At 42.1% G+C, this 21586-nt stretch overlaps 1 protein-coding gene across 4 annotated transcripts in view; it reads right to left on the bottom strand.

Annotated features, from left to right (window-relative positions):
• The window catches only part of PER2 (period circadian regulator 2), a 57356-nt gene extending 35993 nt beyond the window's left edge, over positions 1-21363 (bottom strand). The window contains exons 1-6 of one of the 4 annotated variants that reach the window (XM_075268984.1): positions 21197-21363; positions 12319-12960; positions 2383-2475; positions 1586-1740; positions 1064-1185; positions 196-397 (exon numbers count right to left, since the gene is read on the bottom strand). In XM_075268984.1, coding sequence (XP_075125085.1) covers positions 196-397; positions 1064-1185; positions 1586-1740; positions 2383-2475; positions 12319-12914 — 1168 coding nt within the window. In that variant the 5' untranslated portion in view covers positions 12915-12960; positions 21197-21363. Of the gene's footprint in view, positions 1-195; positions 398-1063; positions 1186-1585; positions 1741-2382; positions 2476-12318; positions 12961-15352; positions 15415-21196 lie in introns of those variants that run through there. The other 3 variants (XM_075268983.1, XM_075268981.1, XM_075268982.1) reach the window with 3 other exon arrangements.
• Between the last annotated feature and the right edge of the window lie 223 nt (positions 21364-21586).

The raw sequence follows: 21586 nt of genomic DNA, 5'->3' as shown, positions 1-21586 counted from the left end.
GAATGAATAGTTTTCATTACCATAGCAAACTATATGATATAGACATCTATCAGGGATTACAGATCTAGCGGCTGAAGAGTTTCATTGTTCATGTCTGAAATTCCCCTGTGTGGAAGTTCAATTGCAGGGAACATTTTTTCACTCGAGGAATGGAGGTAACTTTCCATATAACAGTTTCATATTTCCATTTCTTACCAGTCCCATTGCACATACTCCATGAGGGCAGTCTGTAGGGAGTCGTTGAGCTGTAAAACACACTGACATCCTGCGGTGCAAGGAGCTCCACAAATCGGACCTGGGAGAACAGGTCTGCACTGCAGCGTAGGACCAGCGAGGCCTGCTCCGAAATGTAAAGAATCCGCCCGGTAACTAGGGAGACTGCCACCGCAAATACATCCTGTGTATAAAGCAATGCAGAACATTAAGAGCAATCCAGCCATGGCCACAGCCAACACAAGCAAGGAGACTGCAGACGCTCATCACTTTTTCCACATTATTCTCATTCCAATCTTTCCCACACCACATACTGTAACAGGATTTTCATGCCATATCTCTTTTAACTCCCTCATCTAATAGTGGTCTACAGGAGCTTAGAAATTCGTTTTTTTACAATGGCGCAGAGTAATTTACTAGAAGAACCGAACACTGAAATGGTTTCGCAATCACCCACTCCATTTAAGCAGCCCAGTTCTCATGATTGATAGGGGCCCCAACAGTGCAGTGGATGGGGGTAACTTTTAGACCAGAATAGCCCTTTAAGAGCATGTGCATTGCACCGATGAAGCTGAGGGTAGTACGCTTTGCTACACCCTGCAGTGCACTATACAGTCATGGGCCTTATCTGCACAATCTGCATGTGGTCATTGCTGCTGGACTCATCTTTGCTAATCTGTAACTACTTTCTTTACCGCCAAATCTTCAAATATGCTCTTTTTGACATAGGTACGTGCTGAAAGCCAACAACAAACTGGTGGTGTAGTGGCCCCAAACTTAGTGTGAGGATCCCTTTAAACCCACAGGTATCAAGAACAAAGACTTTATCAAGACAAAAGCACGTTCTCACCATGTTATTCTTTGTGAACTCTGAGGTGATGCTGGCGATCTCCTGCACCATGTAGCATGACAGATCCTGGCCGTAGGGGTGCTCATCATTCACCATCAGCAGTTGATAATATTCCTCATTTGCTGCAGAACAAAATAATACATACATATCAGCTCGGTACAATGGAATGGGCATAAATACAGAAATTATGTAAAAAATAAAAAATAATAAAATATATATATTATAATGGCTAACAATGGCCAATTTCTCTTTAAAATGACAGCTATTACACCACACCGATGTAGTGCAAACAGGGTTATACTGAAGCTTTATCACTACAGGCAGAAAATGTTAGACATAGCAATGCTCTATCAATAACTAGGAAGCAATATGGCGGTAACAATAAGTCAGACCACCCCTTCCTATCATCACAATATAGCAATGAGGGACTGATCTCGAGCTTGGAGTCGCACAATTTCGGTTAAGTTTCATGTTCTCCAAAAATGCAGTACATATGTGAAGAATTGTGCCAAGCTGCCTTACCTTTGACCTGCTGGATGCAGTGCAGGGCATAACGTAATGAAGCCGTTGTGCTCGACTTGCCTCTCAGCCGCTTCTCGGGTGGTAGATAAGATCGTAGTTCTTTAAGTATCTTCAGCAATTCCTTCTGTGTCTTGGCTTTTGCAGGCTGCTCACTGCTACAGAAACAATAAATGCTGAGGACACGGCTACAGCAGGAAAGGATAGAAGTCATTTATGGTGCGGTCTGATGTTTAAGTCAAGGATTAAAAGGAGTTTCCCCACAAATATAAAAGTTTTGCAGATTTTTTGATTTTTCTCTAACCATCTTAATGGTGACAACTGCTGTCTTGATCAGTTGCCAATGGATATGACCATAATCTCAGGAACTTTAGATGGTCTGGGACCCGTCAGTAATCCAGCCCTGATTTCCTAATTGTGCACAGTTTATCAGGCAGAGACATTACAAGTATGAGAAAATAACCCGACCACAATAAGGGAATCATTGCTGGGTTTCTAACAAATACCAGACCATAGAAAGTTCCTGCACTCACCGCCATTGGTAACCTATCAAGTCAAAAGACTGTCACCACTAAGATGGTCATAGAAAATATCTGAAACGCTGAAAAATGTTCACGAGAATATCCCTTTAGGCTGTGGCCCCACATTGTGCAAATACAGTTTCTTTTGTTGCGGTTTTTTGAGCAACAAAAATCCTGTTTCCACAACGTGGGGCCTCAGCCTTAAACATCAAGCACCACAGACCTTAACAGCAATTGGAAGATTGAAAAGTTGAAGAGTTCTAACTAATGTTTGCTTACCTATAGCCACTAGTAGAGGGGTTGTGTTCAGAGTCTGCCATCATTAAAGGGAATGCATTGGAGCTACAAGCAGGAGGCTGACAACTGGAACAGCTGTAAAAAGAAAAAAAAATGGTAACATAGAAACAGAATGTGAAAGGTGATGCATAAGATGGACTGGGGGAGTTATAAGTGCAGTAAGAAGCATATTATCATTTCAGAGCTCGTCTCTACTCCCTTGACCCTGACACAGATAATATAAGATGTTCTGGGTATTCTGCAGGTGCTCCCGAACCTGAAATGACTCATCTAGGACTTTTCTATTGTCGGCAGCATGAAACTAAACAGGAGCATATATCAGATATAGTCATTACGTCTCAGCTACAGTCATAGAAATGGCTACAGGGATCGGATATGTTTGCTGGTCAATATCAACTAAAAGCAAAATAATAAAAGCTGACCAGATGTAAAAAGGGTCTTATTATATAAAAGAGGATAAAAATAAGGCTGGATCCACACCAGTGTTCAGTCTATATTGGGGAAATCAGTCCCACATTCTACTTGAAAAATGTGGAGAAAAAAGCTCTGCAAACAGAACTTTTCTCTCTGCATTTTTTGGGTTGTTAACCCAGCAGACCCCATTATTTTTATGTAGATTGTGAGCCCCATATAGGGATCACAATGTACATTTTACCCTATCAGTATGTCTTTGGAGTATGGGAGGAAATCCACGCAAACATGGGGAGAACATACAAACTCCTTGCAGATGTTGTTCCTGGTAGGATTCAAACCCAGGACTCAAGTGCTGCAATGCTAACCACTGAGCCACCGTGTTGCCCCTGCAGACCCCATTATTGTGTATAGGGTCTGCTGGTTTCTATGGGTAACCACTTTTTAAACAGATTGGGTTTCTGTTCTGCGGGTCACCAAGTGGACCTGAAGAGTGGAAACCCAAGCGCAGGTGTGAACCTAGTATCAGCAGTCGTACTTTAATTTAAAAAAGCCATTTTTGAATGTTTATGGAAGTAAATATGTAGCAAACTATGTATCTAATTCATTATACAATATTAATAATTGTATTTTATCATTAAAAATCAATCCTTTTAATTTTGAAGTGGGGTCAGTAACTAATTTCTGACTCTATATCCACCTCCCCGATGTTACAGACCTATAGTGTACAGAGCACTTCTGGTTGCAGATCTTGGGGGTGTTTGTTTTTGTTTTTTTCAATCAAAAGCCAATCCTTTTGTAGCCAGTCTTTGGCGGAAAAAAAAACTGCAGCAAAATCTGCAACAAAAAAAAGCTGTGTTTCTGCAATGTGGGGCCTCAGACTTAGCTTGACATAAAATGCATTAAAACTGCACCAGTGTGAACCTAACCTTAAAGTGGTTGCTCAGCCTTTTGATCTGCAGGATAGATCATCACTATAAACGAGTGAAGGTGGGTCACTTGGCACCTCCACCGATTAATAGGGGCTCTGTCCACTATGTAGTACCATCTAAAGTGTGTGGGACCTGAGCTGCGGTACCTTGGCACGGACACTACTCAATTGTCACAAAGATCCTCAAGGTTGGTTCCAAGCTCAGCAAGTGTTACAGGTCTTGCCAGTAAATCCGGCCTTCACCTTGAATGACATCTCCAGCATTTGGCATTGTTATCATCAGCAGCACTGAAATATTGCGTATACACCTTTAGTTTCCAGAAAATACTGTACTGTGACCTGCGTCTTCATACACGTATTGTACACCTGTGAGACTACTCCGTGTGTGGGTATTGGGCGAGGTTTTTTAGTGAGACCCGGAACATTTGTCAGGGTAGGGAACACCCTCGGGGCACTCACACCCCCATTTACATATCTAAACAAAGTCTTTTCTCTGAAATCCTGACTCTAGCTGTGGCCTCAGAAGTATGCTTGAGCATAAGCCTAAGTCCCCTATCCAGCACGGTCACTACTTTAGTGGCTATAAAGGACCTGACACACTCCCTTTAAGTTTGGATTACCAGCTATTTTTATACACATGACCTGTTTAACAGGATGTGAAGATCTTTAAGAATTCCGACAAATGGAAAGAGGTCAGACATGTCCACGACTCACACGTTCACCAGCATGAAGTGTATAAAACCGTACGGGAACATTGTAGGAAAAACAACGTGACAATCCTACAGTAATGGGATTGACGCTGTCACACCAGGACCACATGTTTAGGTCTCCTCTGTCCAGAACATGTAATGTAGGCAAAAGCTTGAGAAATGTCAATTCAATGTAGGACGATCGCAAAAGTATCATCGGTTCTCAAAAGTCAGGACGTACTGGATCCTAAACATACAAGAAAACTAAAATTGCATTTAGAAAAGTTCTTAGAGAGGATCACTCCTCCAGAAATACAGAAGAGGACGAATACGACAGAATGGACATGTGGTTGAGACAAAGGACTGGTCTTCTCCTGTAGCCGTGCTATATGGTATAAGCTTATAACGGATCCATGAGAATAACAGAACAGACAACGTTATTCTGTCCAGAAAATGCAATGGAAACCTGATGGAACCATCACACAGGTGTAAACAGGTCCTAAGTTTGAAGAGCTTATGATCGTGTATACATATACAATCTGTTGCAATCTGGTTTGTATTGAAAGTTATTACTGGGGCAGATTTATTACACCTTCTATATCAGTTTTCTGGCATACAAGGCATGAAAAAGTCGCAACATTTTTGCACAAAACAAAAAATTACAGTTTTTTTCAGTTTAGTGCTGCTCTCGCCATTTGCCTGGGAGCTTGAGCACAGACTTAGAAATAGTCACGCTAGGTTATTGGTGTAAACTATTCCCCAAATTCACATCAGCTACAGATTGACACAGATCTCGGCGTGCAGACACAAGTTCTGCCTAGGGTGCATCTAATATATGAGAAATCTTTTCTAAAAGGGGCGTGGGGAAGTTGCACTCACATCTGTGACGGAGTCTCTGTACGAGTCCGTCTAACATCAGACTTTTCTCTCCACCGGTTTCAGTATGAAATCAGTGGACCCCTTTTTTTATTTTATACAATTACCTGCTCTATACTCAACTAAAAAAATTGGGAATATCCCTTTAACAAGAATAAAGAACAAGAGCTATTAGCTCCATGCTCCATTAGTCAGCCTTCGGGTGATAATATCTGCAACAGGGTAGCGCAGTGAGCGCCGAGCTGCAGACATTAGGGCATGTTCACATGGCGGAAACCTTTTCTGCTGTGTGAATTCTCTGCGCGGCTAGCCGCGACAGGATGCCAATGTGGTGCATGGGTATCCCGCTCCTGATTAGGCCCAAATGAATGGGCCTATTCTGGAGTCAGTCTTGAGCTGTGCACGCCGTGGCTGACTCGGCGGCGGAATCTGTGGCAAAATAGGGCACATTGCTTTTTTTTCCCCCATTAGCGGGAAAAAAAAGTGAGCGGTTCCCATTGAAGTGAATGGGAGGATTTTTTTTTTTGCAGGCAGATTCCATGTCAAAATCCGCCTGCAAAAAACTCTGTGTGAACAGCCCCTTACAGTTGGAGCCTGCAGGTTCTGAGAATGCAGTTTGGCGAGAATTATTATTAATTTTTTTTTTTTAAATGTAACATTGGTGGTTGAGAGGGGCAAAAAGTTTTAAAGAAAAAGAAATAGTGTGGATTGAGTCCTACCACATCCTTGGGCTTCCTCTGGAGGTGCAAGACCTTTCCTCCGGACTGTGAGGGAAATCGTAGGAAGACTGTAGTGAAGAGATGATCCGCAATCATTCCATGCTATGACTAAGGGGGAAACCCCGAAATGCGTAAGCGATTTTTTTACTCACTATGTGTATTTTCTGACTTATTTTTGTACGCTATCTTTTTTAACTTGGATGGAATAAAGCATTGAAATTTTTATAAGTGGCTCCTGGAGTGATTGCGGGGCAAAAAGTTTGCACAGGGCCCGCTAAAACATGAAAAGGGCCCTGCCATAAATTATGATCATTCTGAAAATCGAGCACAATGACAAATGCATTTGGAGCTTTTTCACAAGTCTACCCCAGTTTCCAATCTAAGTGAATGTGGATTAAATGGACATGTTTTACAACGGCGTCATAAGCAGAGTACAAGGCCATAGAAATATGTACAAAAACCTTTTCCATTAGAAATGAGGTTATATAAAGCAGGACTAGACAAAGCACCTTACATCGGTAACCTATTTCCAGGCTCTCAATAACCTGCACATTACGCTCTACCTGCCCATTTCTGCTTTGTCACATTCATTTTCTAATGTGGTGGTAAGCTTTATCATTCAGAAATAGTGAGTAACTAAAGCTGTGTGTGTACAGCTACGTAACCACAATTTGTTCCCTTTTATCTCCCGTCTGCATGAGAATAGCCTTTGGTGGTATAAATACAGACAGCGGGCAGGTAGGGCACTTTTCAGGACTTCGCTTTAGATAAGAACAAGCCCCATCGCTCATTGCCATGGCACAGCGGTAGCAGAGCCAGATCGGTCAGTAAATTCAGGGTTAATGCATAGCCATTTACAGATCCTTTATGGCGGCACATCAAATCCATACAGTTTCATCTTACGGATCCTTGGCACTGTGAGACACCACAAGGTGCTTCTGTCACCAATGCATTCAATGGAGAACCCAAACTTAAAGGAGTCTACTACCAACGCCAAGTATTCATCAACCACCACTACATACAGTGATATACAACATACCTCTTATTTATATCACTTTTGAAGATTTTTAAGAAAAATGACTTTGAATTCTTATGCAAATGAGGCAGTTGGTGCACTGGGGGCGGAGCTTCAGCCTTGGAGCACTGCTCTTGCTCCTGGTAATGTTTATATGCTGGCAGCCGGGCAGCTCACTGGCGGAGTCTTTAGGTATGGAAACGCTGCTCCATAGACTTCAATTGGACAACGCTGTAGAACCTAAGGGCTCGTTCACACGGGGCAAGAAGGGGCGGATTCTGAAGCCAAATCCACCTCAGAATCCACCCCCTCACAATAGAGGTCTATGTAGTCTGCTACCTTCCTTTTTTCCATGAGCGGTATGTTCCGGCTTACGGAAAAAAGACGCGAGCTGCTCTTTCTTCAGGTGGATTCCGCAACTGAGTCAGCCCTGACGTCCGCCTCGCAACAGCACCCTCCGGACCAGGCCCATTCATTTGGGCCTTCTCCGGAGCGGGAAGCCGCGTCTGTCGGAAGCCGCGGCAGGCGCATTTTAGTCCTATTCTAACGCGGCTTCCCACATCAAAATCAGGACCAAAATACGTGGGCCCGTGCCCCATGTGAACGGGGCCTAAAGCTGCAGCTACAATATTGTAAAGTGGACAACAACTGAGTCACCAGGCTTCAGGAAAAGTCTGACCAAGGACACAGTCACCTGCGTGCTGTTTAGAAAAAGGAGAAAAAAATAACATGGGGGTGGTGTTGGGGGGTACAGATGTAATAATGGAGGAACTATCATTATTCATTTCCATTAATATCTTTTATGTCCTATTTACATAACATGCGACACCTTGAGTATGAATGAAGCCGCTTCCTTTTGTTTTTAGCCAGTACTACATAAGGTTCTCAGTCTTCTACAGAGCAGAAACAATAGGAAGAGGCATCTGAATAGCTCAGTATTATAAGACAGCGGAAATACCGTGACGTGCAGGTCAGGGACATGTTATATCACATTAGAATCAGAACAATTAAAAGAATATCTGATAGAAATAAAACTGGCAGTGATAAAGCTTTGCGGGACTTTAAGAACACAAAGCCAGCAGGAACAGCTCCAGGCGTTTGAAGGCCCTTTTATATATAAACCATCAACTACACAGTGGTTTTGTCATGGTGACTTTTTCACTTTTGTCTTGTTTTTTGTTTTTATTTTGCAGCAAATGAGAAATACATTTTATGTGTATTGTAGAAGTTATCAGAGGGATAACAAATGTCTATTATATCAGTTATGTACTAGTGTATATACAGTACAGACCAAAAGTTTGGACACACCTTCTCATTCAAAGAGTTTTCTGTATTTTCATGACTATGAAAATTGTAGATTCACACTGAAGGCATCAAAACTATTAACACAGGGGTAGGGAACCTTCGGCTCTCCAGCTGCTGTGAAACTACAACTCCCAGCATGCTCCATTCACATCCATGGGAGTAACAAGAACAGCAGAGCAAGTATGCATGCTGGGAGTTGTAGTTTTGTAACAGCTGGAGAGCCGTACGTTCCCTACCCCTGTATTAACACGTGGAAATATATACTTCACAAAAAAGTGTGAAACTACTAAAAATATGTCTTCTAGGTTCTCTCTTTTTTCATTCAAACTCTTTGAATGAGAAGGTGTGTCCAAACTTTTGGTCTGTACTATATATATATATATATATATATATATATATATATATATATATATATATATATATATATCTGCAGAAACCAGCACAGCATGTAGTCCAAGGTTTTTCAAAGGGGGGGGGGGCGGATTTAATGCACTGATCTGATATTTATAGAGTGGGTCATATCCTGCTCCGTGAAAAAGGATCAGAACATCCCACTGAAATCAATGGAGGATGGAAGGCACTCAAAATCTGACTGAGACATGCCCAAAAGTGTTTTACCCTCCTAGGAAGAAGTAACAAGAGCAAGAGTTTTTGGATCTAGGTCAAGACCATAAATACAAGAAGCTGTAACTTGGAAGTTGTCTGGGATGATCTCCAGCAGTAGTCCCACACATCTATCCCCGGTAGCTGATCATGTATTGTGTGGCTCCCTTTGAAATGAATAGGAAACCATACAGCACATGGCTACACCACTCGGGCTACAATCACATGGTATCATAGCAGGGCATGCAAAATACAAGCAAGTTGTCCCAATGCTGTGGTTGACAGTGTCCACGGTAGAAGAAGCCTACATTTCTTTGATGCTTTTCTAAGTAATGCAGCATTTGCTACCCAAACTGTCCTGTACATCAGTATTTAAAAGAACTGTCCAGAATTAGGACCTGTGAGGCAGTCAGGGAGAAAGTAAAAGGAGAGAAACAAGGTATAGTATAGTATAGTATAGTATAGTATAGTATAGTATAGTATACCTGTCCTGGAAGCTTCACAGTCTGCCACCTTTCTGCTGCATGCCAGGGAAACAGTCCTCAGCAATCACTGGTAAGATACTAGTAACGTATGCCAATGTGGTCACCGGTCCCTCTTCAGCAACCACTGAGTGGTCAAGTGGGGCTCAGGACTTCTGGCTTTATGACCCAGGCACATAACAGAGAAGACACGGGTGACTTTGTCTAGGCGAGTTAGTTTTCTTTATATCCCCCCCTCCAGCCACCACAGGTTGCTCCAAATCCTGGACAATCCCTTTAAGAAGTATATTCTAGCTAGCTCCCTGATAGTATGAAGCACCGATTTGTATATTATCTGGGTGGTTCTGGGTAACCGCTCTGGCAGTCATGGGGAGCCCAGGCCTTAGTAGAGGCTGGAGGAGTAAAAGAAGGCAGAAAACCTTCTCCTCTTATCCACAAAGGACAAGGCCTACCGTCTAAAATCTTTGCAAAGGCCAGCTTGTTCAAGACCACTAAAAAGGATCTACTAATTCCTTCCCCCCCAGAAACAGCGCCAGCTCTGTCCACAGTCTTGTTTGGAATTGCAGCTCAGCCCTATGTATGTAAAGATGTAACACTAAACAGCCAATGGGGAAAAGGGATGTAGTTTACTCATCCTAAATAATCCTTCCTGGTTCAATAGCTTTTATTCAGAGATGTCTAACAGTACAACAATACAAAGTAGAACAAATATACAATGGAGATTATTCTCCAAGGGAAACAAATGTGAACACTGAACATACAAAAAAGGGTTTTAGTATAAAAAAAAAAATCCCCAAAAAACACACAGGCTCTCTTTCATACATCCTGTATATTCATAGAGAGGTCCAGATGGTCCCGAGTCCTCCTACTCCGATGGAGTGAACCCTGAGCTCGGGCAGAGATTGTACGTGGGTGTAATAGGCAGACAAAATACTTGCCAATTTTGTTTCCATGCTAGTAGAAGAGGCATTTATGCTTCCACCAAGCACAGGTACAGCAAACCTCAATGTAGTCTGGAGGTGACAGTGTACATGTGATATAACTGTAGTTTCTGACTGTTTTTCAAAAAGACTCAATGTTCATACCTCAAATTCTTCATAGACAGGAAGCCTGAGACACACACACACCCTACAACACACATATTAAGGCCTCCCTTTATGATGGGTGTTCTTGTGGAGTAACAGGAATGTGTGCTAAGCATGTCAGACATTGATGACCCATATCCACATATGCACACTGGAGGTTTCAAGATAATATTTCATCTCCAAGAGCCTCTAGTTTCCAAACCCAAGAAGAAGAAAGGTCCCTGGAAAACCCATTAAAGGGACCTTACCTCCTATACATTTATCTAATTAAAGGGGTTGTACAGTTTCAGACAAATGTTATTGTTTCCATAATATAAACTTCTACAATTTTCCAATATACTTTCAGTATCTATTCCTCAAGGATTTCTAGATCTATGCTTGTTATTATTCATTCTGTTACTTACAGTGGTTAAAAATCTACCCATGGTCATGTGATATACCGTCCATGGTCATGTGATATTACCATCCATGGTCATGTGATATTACCATCCATGGTCATGTGATATTACCGTCCATGGTCATGTGATATACCGTCCATGGTCATGTGATATACCGTCCATGGTCCACACAGGTGCACAGTTTGTTACATTCACAGCAGAGTAATCATACAGCTGCCTGTTAATGATCTGTGCGCCTGTCTGTACATCACATGACCATGGACTGTACATCACTGGTATAATTTTTCACTATACAAACAATAACATTTGCCTCTCAAAATTGGTCCAAAAGTGGACAATCCCTTTAAAATCATGCATTCACATTTATTCATTTTTTAAAAAAAAAAAAAATTCTGATTGTATATTTTTTTTATCCTATTTTCTCCACATGCATCTTACCTGAGCTGCAGTTAAAGGAGTTGTGCAGAACTTTGAAAACATGCCTGCTCCCTTCTTCTCTTGTCCATTGGTCACATGGCAATGTCACATCTCCGTCCCATTCAAATGAATGAGACTGAGCAGCAGAAACGGAGAACAAAGCAGCCATGTTTTTGAAGTCCTGCACACCCCCTTTAACTGGATTAGGAGAAGCTTTACAGCAGCGAGATGAAAGATAGGAATTTGTAGTCTGGAGATAACTCACTGACTTCTATGGGAGAGATTTCTATTCATGCTCTGTGAGCTGTATACATTACCTGTGGTAATGGTAGATCCTGGGTAATCTACATATAGATGTTACCTGACAATGTAATCCTGCCTTTGAAGGTAAGGCAATGACTACCAAAAGGTGATCTCTGCAGAACAAGAAGTGACAATCTACATTTTTAATATAGAGAAATTGATAAAATGAAATGTTGGTAAAATTTTGAAATATCAACAAAAATCCTTAAAACTTTCAAAACCCAGAGTCAAAAAATAGGTGAGGTTTTGATAAGCAGTCAGTCATTGCAGAATCAAATGGGCAGATTTTGAATTAGTGGAGGCAAGTCATGATCTGGGGTATAAAATAAAGAAATGGGCACTCCCGTAGAGAAGAAGCAGGGTTTATCTTAGGCTAGGTTCACACTTGCGCTTGTACTCTGTTTGGGGATTCTGTTCCCCATTCTGCTTTAAAAAATGCGGAGAGAAAATTCCCACATGCAGCGCTTTTCTCTCTTCATTTACTGCCCTTTTCGGGCGGAAACCTGGCAGATCACATAGTCATTGGAGCCTGTGGGTTTCCGAAGGTAACAGCATTTTTAAGTAGATTAGGTTTCCATTCAGAAGCTGACCTCCCCCCTCCCCGAATGGAAACCCACACTTGTAAGCTAGCTACACTCCAACTACATTCATCCTTTGGCAATATACAAACATCCTGTCCCCTACCTTTTCGGTGTACTCTCCTTTCCATTTTCATCAGAATCCATAGGTTCAGTTCTAAGTTCATTACTGCTGGAGTCATTGCATGTTTCCATGTCCTCCTGTGACAGTATGGCAGGATTTACAAAATCTATAGCGTTGTGCATCGGCAGGTCTTCAGTCTGGATGGACCTTGAGGTGGCAACTGGTAGAATTGTCTCATATGAATTATAATGTTCTTGGATGATAGGATCTCCCATGTGAAACGAGCTACAACCTCTATCTGAAGTCTCTATGACTTGAGGACATCCTTCCTTTGAATGACCTTCCGCCTCGGACAGCATTACATTCATAGAATCCATTACAGACTCAGTAGACTCTTGCATGCTGGATATTACATTCTGTGAAACTGGCACATGACTGTAATCCTGCAGGATGGGCTCCCCCTGGGTATAGGGAAGGCTGGTGTTATGCATGCCTGGAGACACATGTTGATGGCTGGATAAAAATTCTGTAAGCTGAGGGTGGGCGTTTTCTGAAAAGTGTGTCACTGGTACAAGGGGAACATATTGTCCTTGTATTGGGAGAACTAGCTGTTCCAAATTTTTACTCTGGATGGGCATTGCATTAAACAAAATGCTTCATCAGACTGACATAACGGAGAGAGGCCTATAGAAACCAAAAATAAAAGGAGGAAAGAAGAGAGTGAAGTGTTTATTAGGTCCATGCTACACAACATATAGAATAAATGGGAAGAACGTTTCAAACATTACAAAAATCGTCACTGTATTTATTTACCCAGACTAAAAAATGTAATCTACAAAATCATAATCTCTGTAAAAGAAGCGTCAGGTCTAGGATAGCGACCATCGTACTGAGGGCTGCTGATAGGACTCCTACATCAGTACCAGTCACCTATTTCTGCTCCACTGTCTCAATTTTTGCTTTTCTTAAGAAAAAAAAAAAAAAAGTCTTGTGAAACCCACTGCAGAAAGCGGTTCCAGTCACGGCGGTATCGTAGTGACACTGTGCCAAGATTGAGCAGAACGCTTGTTTTCTTTTGTCAGTAAGCTGAAATGAGTGCCCATTGCTCCCTGCCATTGGAAACAAGGAGAGGAAGAATAAGGCTCGCCTCACTTCTGCGTTCGGGAATTCCGTTCCCCTCTCCGCATGAAAAATACAAGCAGTACTTTTCTCTCTGCATTTTTTGTGTGGAAACCACATGGACCCCATTATAGTCTATAGCCTGGGGTGCGCAGGTTTCCTAAGGTAACCGCTTTTTTATGCAGATTAGGTTTCAGTTGGGGGGAGGGGGGTCTCCAAGAGGACCCCTGAAATGGAAACCCAAACACAGATGTGAATCTAGCCTAAAGGTTGTTTTTTGGAGAGAATTCTAAGTCAGAAGACAGTCTCAAATTCCTCTGTGTGAACATACCTATACATGCACCGCCAACTGTCTCATGTTCACTGCAAAACCAGCTGTTTGCTGTGGGTGCTGACAGACCTGACAATCATTACTGATCTGAGAAGGATAGCCTCTGAAACCCTTCACAAAAATGAGCTCTGCACCCATCTAGACCCGTCCCACACAATGCACATTATAGCAGTCTGCCTCTCTGCAGGCTTTTATTCTAAGTTATCTCTGAGCTGTGGAGACTAGCTGCTATAATGTCTCCCACACACTGCACATGTACAAAACAGGAAATTATGCTCCTTATTAGAGATGAGCGAACAGTAAAATATTCGATATACTCGCTGAGTGTGCGCTGAACCCTGCTGCACACTCAGCTTTGCTGCATCTCTGAGTGTGCTGAGCTCTGCTGCTTCTCCGTGTAGCAGAGCTGTGTCAGCACTGCTACATCTGAGATCGGAACACAATGGAAACTGCTGTGGACCGATCTTAGACTCCGCCTCCTCCGGCAGAACCAGCGTTGATTGGCGGAATGCTGAACTCTGTATGGCATTCGGCCAATCAACGCTGGTCAATGCATTCCTATGAGAAAAAGTCAGCTCCCGCATATCGCAAGCTGACAGAGATCCCAACCAGATAAGAGCCCCAAAGAGCTGGGTGAGTAACATTCCCACCTAAATAAAGGTAATCCCTAGCTAACCCTGCCTGTACATCTATCCCTGTCTCACAGTCACAGTTCACAGACTCAAATTAACCGAATGTTAAATTCACCATTCGTCTAAAGTGGAGGTCACCTGATTTCGGCCGCCAATTCCTTTTTCCGATGCCTCCGTTGTCGTAGTTCCTGTCCCACCTTCCCTGCGCAATTATTGGTGCAAAAAACGCGCCAGGGAAGGTGGGAGGGGATACGAATTTTTACTGCGTTTGCCTCGTGATATTTGATTGTAATCGAATACCTCGAACGGCCTGATATTCAATCGAATATCTACTCGATTGAACGGTGTTCGCTCATCTCTACTCCTTATCATTCACTCGGGCAGCAACAGCTCCATATAGGTCCTTACAGAGCAGTACTGAACGGCAGACTATAGATCCTTAGATCCATCAATTTTATCTGACTGGAAACCCCTTTTAAAGAAAACAGTGACAAAAAATTCCCTGTATGAATCATTCTTTTTCCTGCATTGTACTAGTATAACAAAGACATATAGACACACACACACACACACACAATAAGCCTTCAATACATACAAACACACAACGTAAGAATATAAAAAGCAACAAAAACATATACCAGATGCATGTACCCACACCTGTTATCATACCTCTGCACACGTCACCATACGTACGAAATACAGAGACAAACACCCATATAAAAATAAAGGTCATAGCCAGCCTAATAAATACCAAAAACCAATACTACATCCTAATGATAAATCAGGCAATACAGTAAGCAAAGTGGATTTCTACAATGTGTACAGCAGGATAAAGTCCTGAAAATACCCTCAGTGTCTACAATAAAACATAAATGACTCCTTACTCTACCGAATTCCAGAAAACGTTAAGTACAGAGCACCATCTCTGCAAGCTCGTGGCTCGAGATGACCCCGAATATAACAGCTGTTGTGTAAGCAGTAATGGGCAACCTACATCTGGGTCCTGCCATCGCTCATCTCTAACAGAAAGAGCATAGAAGTATCCTCACCCCCCACCCCCTCCCACACAAACATGTTATATAAACCCGGCTCCTATCTAGGCTACGTACCCATGTGACTGAGCACACTAACGCCAGATCCCTTCTAATCACACAAATTCTCTCTCTGCAGGGACCCAGCAAGCCAAATTCTCAGCTCCTATTAACCCCTACAGCACCAGTAGGTTAAGGGGCCCATATACATTCAGGAATTCATGTGTACCTCACTTAGAACAGAAGAAATGTCAGATCTATCTAGATATCTGTATCACACAGGACACTATGACATCTGTAACCCCTTAAGGATGCAGAAATTATTTTTTTGGTTAAAAAAATTTAAATAAAATCTTCATGGTCGCAGGCTAATGGGATTATAAATAAGGGGCAGGGGATTCTTGGCTTTTGTTTTTATGACATTTCTTTTTGTGTTACTATATTTTGATAACCACAATTTTTTTGTTGCAGTGTTAGTGGTTTTTGTTTTTCCTTTCATTGGCACCATTTTGGGGCACATATGCAATTTCGATTGCTTTCTATTCTGTATTTTTGGAGTGTGGCATGAACAAGTACTGATGCCAGTGTATGGAGTGTTGGCAATGGAGACAAAATGCTGCTTGAAAGTTTGAGGCTGGGACAAAGCTGCTGATAGTAGTGCAACATTATAGGATTCATTATCTTGAGGCTGACGCCACACGTGGCAGTTTTTGTTGCAGATTTTGCAGCTGCTTCAAAGCCAATAGTGGTTGTAAAGGAATGGGAAAGATAAAAGAAGCTCCCTTCTATTAAATCCGCTCCTGGCTTTCGCTCAAAAAAAACTGCAGCTAAATCTAGAGCCAAAAATGCAGCTTTTCTGCAATGTATGGCCTCAGTCTTAGGTTGAAGCACCACGTTACCGAAACGCAGCTTTTTTTGGTTGATTTTGTTGCGGGTTTTTGAGCCAAAGTCAGGAGTGGATTGAGCAGATGATATAAATACAAGAACTTCCTATATGTTTCCTATTCCTTTTGTAGCCTCTCCTAGGTTTGGCTCAAAAAACCGCAGCAAAATCTGCAATAAAAGAAGCTGCGTTTCCGCAATGTGTGGCCTTAGGCTTAGGGGATATTTTGTGCTGCACTGCGCCATTTCTTCAGCTCTGCTAGGGAAGATTTTGTCCTGCATGTTCAGTTTGTGACCGTCCATTAAAGGGGTTGTCCACACCCAAAAGGATTTTCAAACAGATGACCTATCCACAGGATCAATATGTGATCTGTGGGGGTCCAGCACTTGGACTCTGAAGAGCTCAGCTGTCCCGGACTGCAGAGGATGGGTAGTGTGTGCTAGTTCTCCTATTCTAGTAATAGTATTGGTGATGAAGCTACCTGGGACCACTAGTATGCAATGGACAGGGCTGCTGTTCTACCCCTATTACTTCATGTTTCTTATTCATTGCTGTAATGCCGGTGTCTGGAGGCTGCCAATACAGCTGATATGTGCAGGCTACGAGTTTCGGACCCCCTTGGATCACATGCTGATGACCTATCCTGTGGACAGGTAATCAATATAAAAAATCCATTTGGAGCCATCAAACCCCTTTAAACCATAAAGTTGTATTAAATGAATGGTTCAGCCCTGCACAAGTAGAGGGGGCTTTCTCTGGAGAGTCTTCAACGCTCAAATCAATTTAGAAATAAAGACATCCCCTAAAACTTCTGCTTGCAGCACAGCAGACACCGGTGCTGGAAGATCTTCTTTAATGCCCTGCTTAGCAAAAAGCGTTTCAGAAATCTAAAGCCATGTGTATTACCTGTACTTTAAAATAGGTCAGTCACCAAGAAAGTGTAAAGGAGTGCGCCTCTTCTTATCTCCATCCAGGAATGCAATATCTTAATGTGTTAGTACCCAGTCACATAAGTGAGATAAATGTAGAACAGAATATATATATATATATATATATATATATATATATATATTGCAGTATACAACTACCATACTTTATTTATTGCATGCAACTCAAGAACATTTACCTGCTATGTCTATACACATTACTTAAAGGGATCCATCATACCCAAACCAGCCCACGGAGAGATGGAATAGGGTCACCTGAATGAAGTGCGAATCGGTGTTTCGGAGATGTTTTTGTCAATATGCAAATGGATCTTCATAGCACTGAGGTTGTTGCTCCACAGTAGTAACCGGTAGCACCCTCTTTATACCAAAGCCATCTGCTTCTATCTCTGCCTACTATATAGTTAAGACATGTGTTTATTCCTTGGTTCTTCTGTTCCTCCATAAATAATGTAAGAACAAAGGCACCGCTAGCTGTACTTTTCCACCATAACAATACACCCTAGTGACCCAGGTATGATTTCCATTGTCCTGTATGAGACTCAGAAGCCCTGACCACTGTACTATTCACCAATGACATCGACTATTGTCATACACATAAGTGGCCCTATCAGAGGGGGGCAGGCTGTAATGTTCTGGGCATGTCATGTGTCCTTCAATTCCCAAATACAGTCAAAAGGCGACTACGAGACCTTGTTACACTATGTACCCTCACTGTGATGTCATCAGACGCTTGCATTCATGGACTCAAGAGGACTGAAGAGACAGAACTGGGACAGCTGCCGGCCACCACTACAAGACACATGTGATAAGAAATAATAGCCGCAGTACAGTAACAACATGTAACAAACATTTAGTGGCCGCAGTGCAATACTGCCATTAGTAAACAATTATGTACAATAACAAGACAGCATGCGGGACACGAGGAGCGGTAATTATCCTAATTATCATCGTCATCAGCGTTACAGGAGGAGAAGACACAAGGCGAGAATAACAGAGGAAAGGCAGAGATGACTCTATACAAGGCAAAGTTTAAAAGGGAACCCAGAAGATCAACCCCACAGATAGGTTAGGGTCACCTGAATAATACACTTGTGAAATGGCGCCTCTGTTGTCGAGATGTTTTTGTCAGTAGAGTATACAAATTAGCTCTTTGCTAAGGCCTTTGTTGCTCCATGGAGGTAATTTACATATTGACGGGAAAGAAAAAACAGCAATATCTCAGGACTGACCATATTCACAAGGGAAAAACATTGGATTGATATGCTGGGCTCTGGTGACAGACTTCCTTTAAAGGAGTTGCGCACAGAATAAAAATGATTTGCTTAACCGGAAATGGCGCTCTGCTAAGCGGATGACTACTGCGGCCAATGACTGGCTGAGCGGTCATTTGTTGACTGCAATAGGGACCAGCAAGAAGAGATTGGCAGGGTAGGGGTTCAGGGACGTGAATGTAGCGTGAACGTGACCCCATTATAGTGTAAGGGGTCCGAGTGGTTTCTCTGCCAACCGCTTTATAATGCGTTTGATATTCCATTCAGGGGGTCCACAAGTGGGGTCCCCAAACGCAAATGTGAAACAGGCCTAACTGCTATGAAGTAGTAGAGATAGCACAAAGAAGTACTCACAAGTATATACAACTCTCTTACTCACTCAGAAGCAGCAGCAGGGTCACATGGGAATTTTAAGGAAAATATAGTCCTATAGTAATGTGAATAAAACACTTGGGATGAGAAGGAAACTTCCTATTTGTCCCCAGAAGCCTCTGTCTGTTTGGTTTCTCCTCTCTCAGGTCCTAATCACACCTCCCCTCTCCATAGACTTCTAAGTAATGCTGTACTAGACCACTATAAGTCCAGTTTGTTTTGCAAGACTGATTCAGCAGAGATTTATGAGTAACTGTCAGTTTAGCAGGGAGTGAGGAGCAGGAAAGTGAAGAAAGGCATTACAACGATTGTTTAAAGGTTAGTAACCATTTCAATTCCTACTTATGCTGAGCTTAGGAGTCCAGCGGGTGGTCTGACTCAATGACTAAATCTCCCACAACATGCACAAAGTCACTGGTTACCTTTGAAGGGACCAGCAGTCAACGCCATTCACTTAAATAGGGTCAGGCGGCTATTGTGTTCAGCTGGAAGCCAAGGAGCCACTGAATGGGAGTGTGTATATGTGCGTTTGGATGAAGGTGAGGCATTGGTGCGGGACCCAGAACTCAGGACCAATCATAAAGCACCAGTAGATCATAGTGATGAAATACCAGCCGAGAATCCTGTTAAAGGGGTCCTATAGTAGTGATGCCTTTATGGTCCTTCAGAAGTAGATAACAGAACTTTTCATAGGATGTCCTACATAGGATGCCCCTGCACTTTTCTGTCATCACTGTATGCCCTATGTGGCTATATATTTATAGATACGTGATAAGGAGACCAAACCAATTGCTGCAGACAGAGCATTGTATCTTAAGAATTTATTTTGTATTATTCCTCTGTTATTCCTCTTGAAAATGTATTAAGAAATTGACAGCTGGGAGTCACCAGCTAGGGGTGTGACCTTACATAGTGCAAGCTTTACTGCCAGCGTCAGATAGTGTAGGGGGAACGGTAGGAACCAATTTAATTATACATTTGCAGGAGGTATAACAGAGGAAATGCACAACACAGAATAATAAGAAAGATGCTCCAGAATAGTAACTTCATGGGAAATACAAGTGGTTACTAAAACAGACACACAGGGACACTGCAAATACAACACATGTACTTCACTAGCGTAGAGGGAAAAAAAACACAATTTTCTATAGAAAAGACTGCTCATATACTATAATGTAAATTGTTCATACACACAGGCTGCTATACCAACCAGATCACAAGAGAAAAGAATATGAAGACTTTCCTTTTGGATAGGGAATAAGTGGCAAATCAGTGGAGGTCTGACTACTGGGACCCCCACAGACGCTGAGAATGGGAGACCCAGTAGTCAGACCCCAATGATGCAAGACCCTTGCCAACCTGTATGAAAGGGTACATATGGGACTACCAAAAATAGCAGAGTACTGTGGAGACAACTGCAGGAACCCCCAGACTATCAGATAGCTACCCCCTACTATAATAATAGCAGGAACATGGATTATAATGGGAAATAGTAATAAGGATAGTAATAAAGAAGAATGAATGGCAATAATAACAACAGCAGACTCAAAGAGCGACAATAATGATGACCATGAATGATAAAGTCATAATAACAACAACAATAAATGGCAGGAATAAGAAGTATAATGGTAGAAATAATGATTACAAGTATAATAGAGAATACAAGAGGTCAAAATAAATTGTTTACTTAAATATAAATGACAAAAATAAAAGTAATACTAAAATGAAGGGTAGTAGTTATATAGAATAAAATATAATAAAGTAAACGATATATACACAAAATACACACACATATATATATATATATATATATATATATTTTACATGTATAATATTGAATGGAAGTATTAGCACATTATATATATATATATATATATATTAACGAATAATAGTGGTTATATATATATATATATATGATAAACCGTAATATTTAATAACTGGCAGGAATATTGGCATATAACAATGAATGGTAGTAGTAATGTATACAGAACACATAGTAGTGGCGGTAGAAATATTTATACACACTAATACACCATTAGTAATACAGTAATTAGTAGTAATGTAAACATAGTAAGATAGATTACATATATATATATATATATATATATATATATATATATATACACACACACACACACACACACACACACATACTAGTGACAGTGGTAAGAGATATACCTACTATAATAAATACATATGACACATAGAATAACCCCAGTGTAGTGACAGGGGACAGGGCTGAGCAGACAGGCATCTCCAGGCACTGCCCACCACACCAGTGAGTCATGGGATCCCCTGAGTAGCACGGACATCACTACATGCTCCTCTTACCGGTTACGCAGCACCGTCTCTATTATTCACCACAGATGACTGCAGCCCCCTCGGTATTTCCGCCCCGTCCCCGGTACTTCCGCTCAGTGACCCAGCACACAGCCCACTACCCAATTCTCCTCTGACAAGCGCTGACTCTTCGCTTCACACAGAGCTCAACGTGAGAGCAACGCCACGCTCCGCCCCCATCTCCCCCTCATTGGTCTCCTGGCGCCGAGTCCCTCCCCTTCTGACTAGTCATTGGTTATCAGGAAGATGGACGTCTGCTGCACAGCGCTCGTGTGCCCTGCTCGGATAGTCTCCACCCGAGTCTTCTTCTGATAGGCGGACGCTGACGTCCATCACTACGGAACGCTTGCTGATTGGTGGAGGGCGCGGCCTTGCTCATTG

Source organism: Leptodactylus fuscus, chromosome 3 (assembly GCF_031893055.1).
Source record: "Leptodactylus fuscus isolate aLepFus1 chromosome 3, aLepFus1.hap2, whole genome shotgun sequence".
Taxonomy (NCBI): Eukaryota; Metazoa; Chordata; class Amphibia; order Anura; family Leptodactylidae; genus Leptodactylus; species Leptodactylus fuscus.
This window is presented reverse-complemented; position numbering and strand designations above follow the sequence as displayed.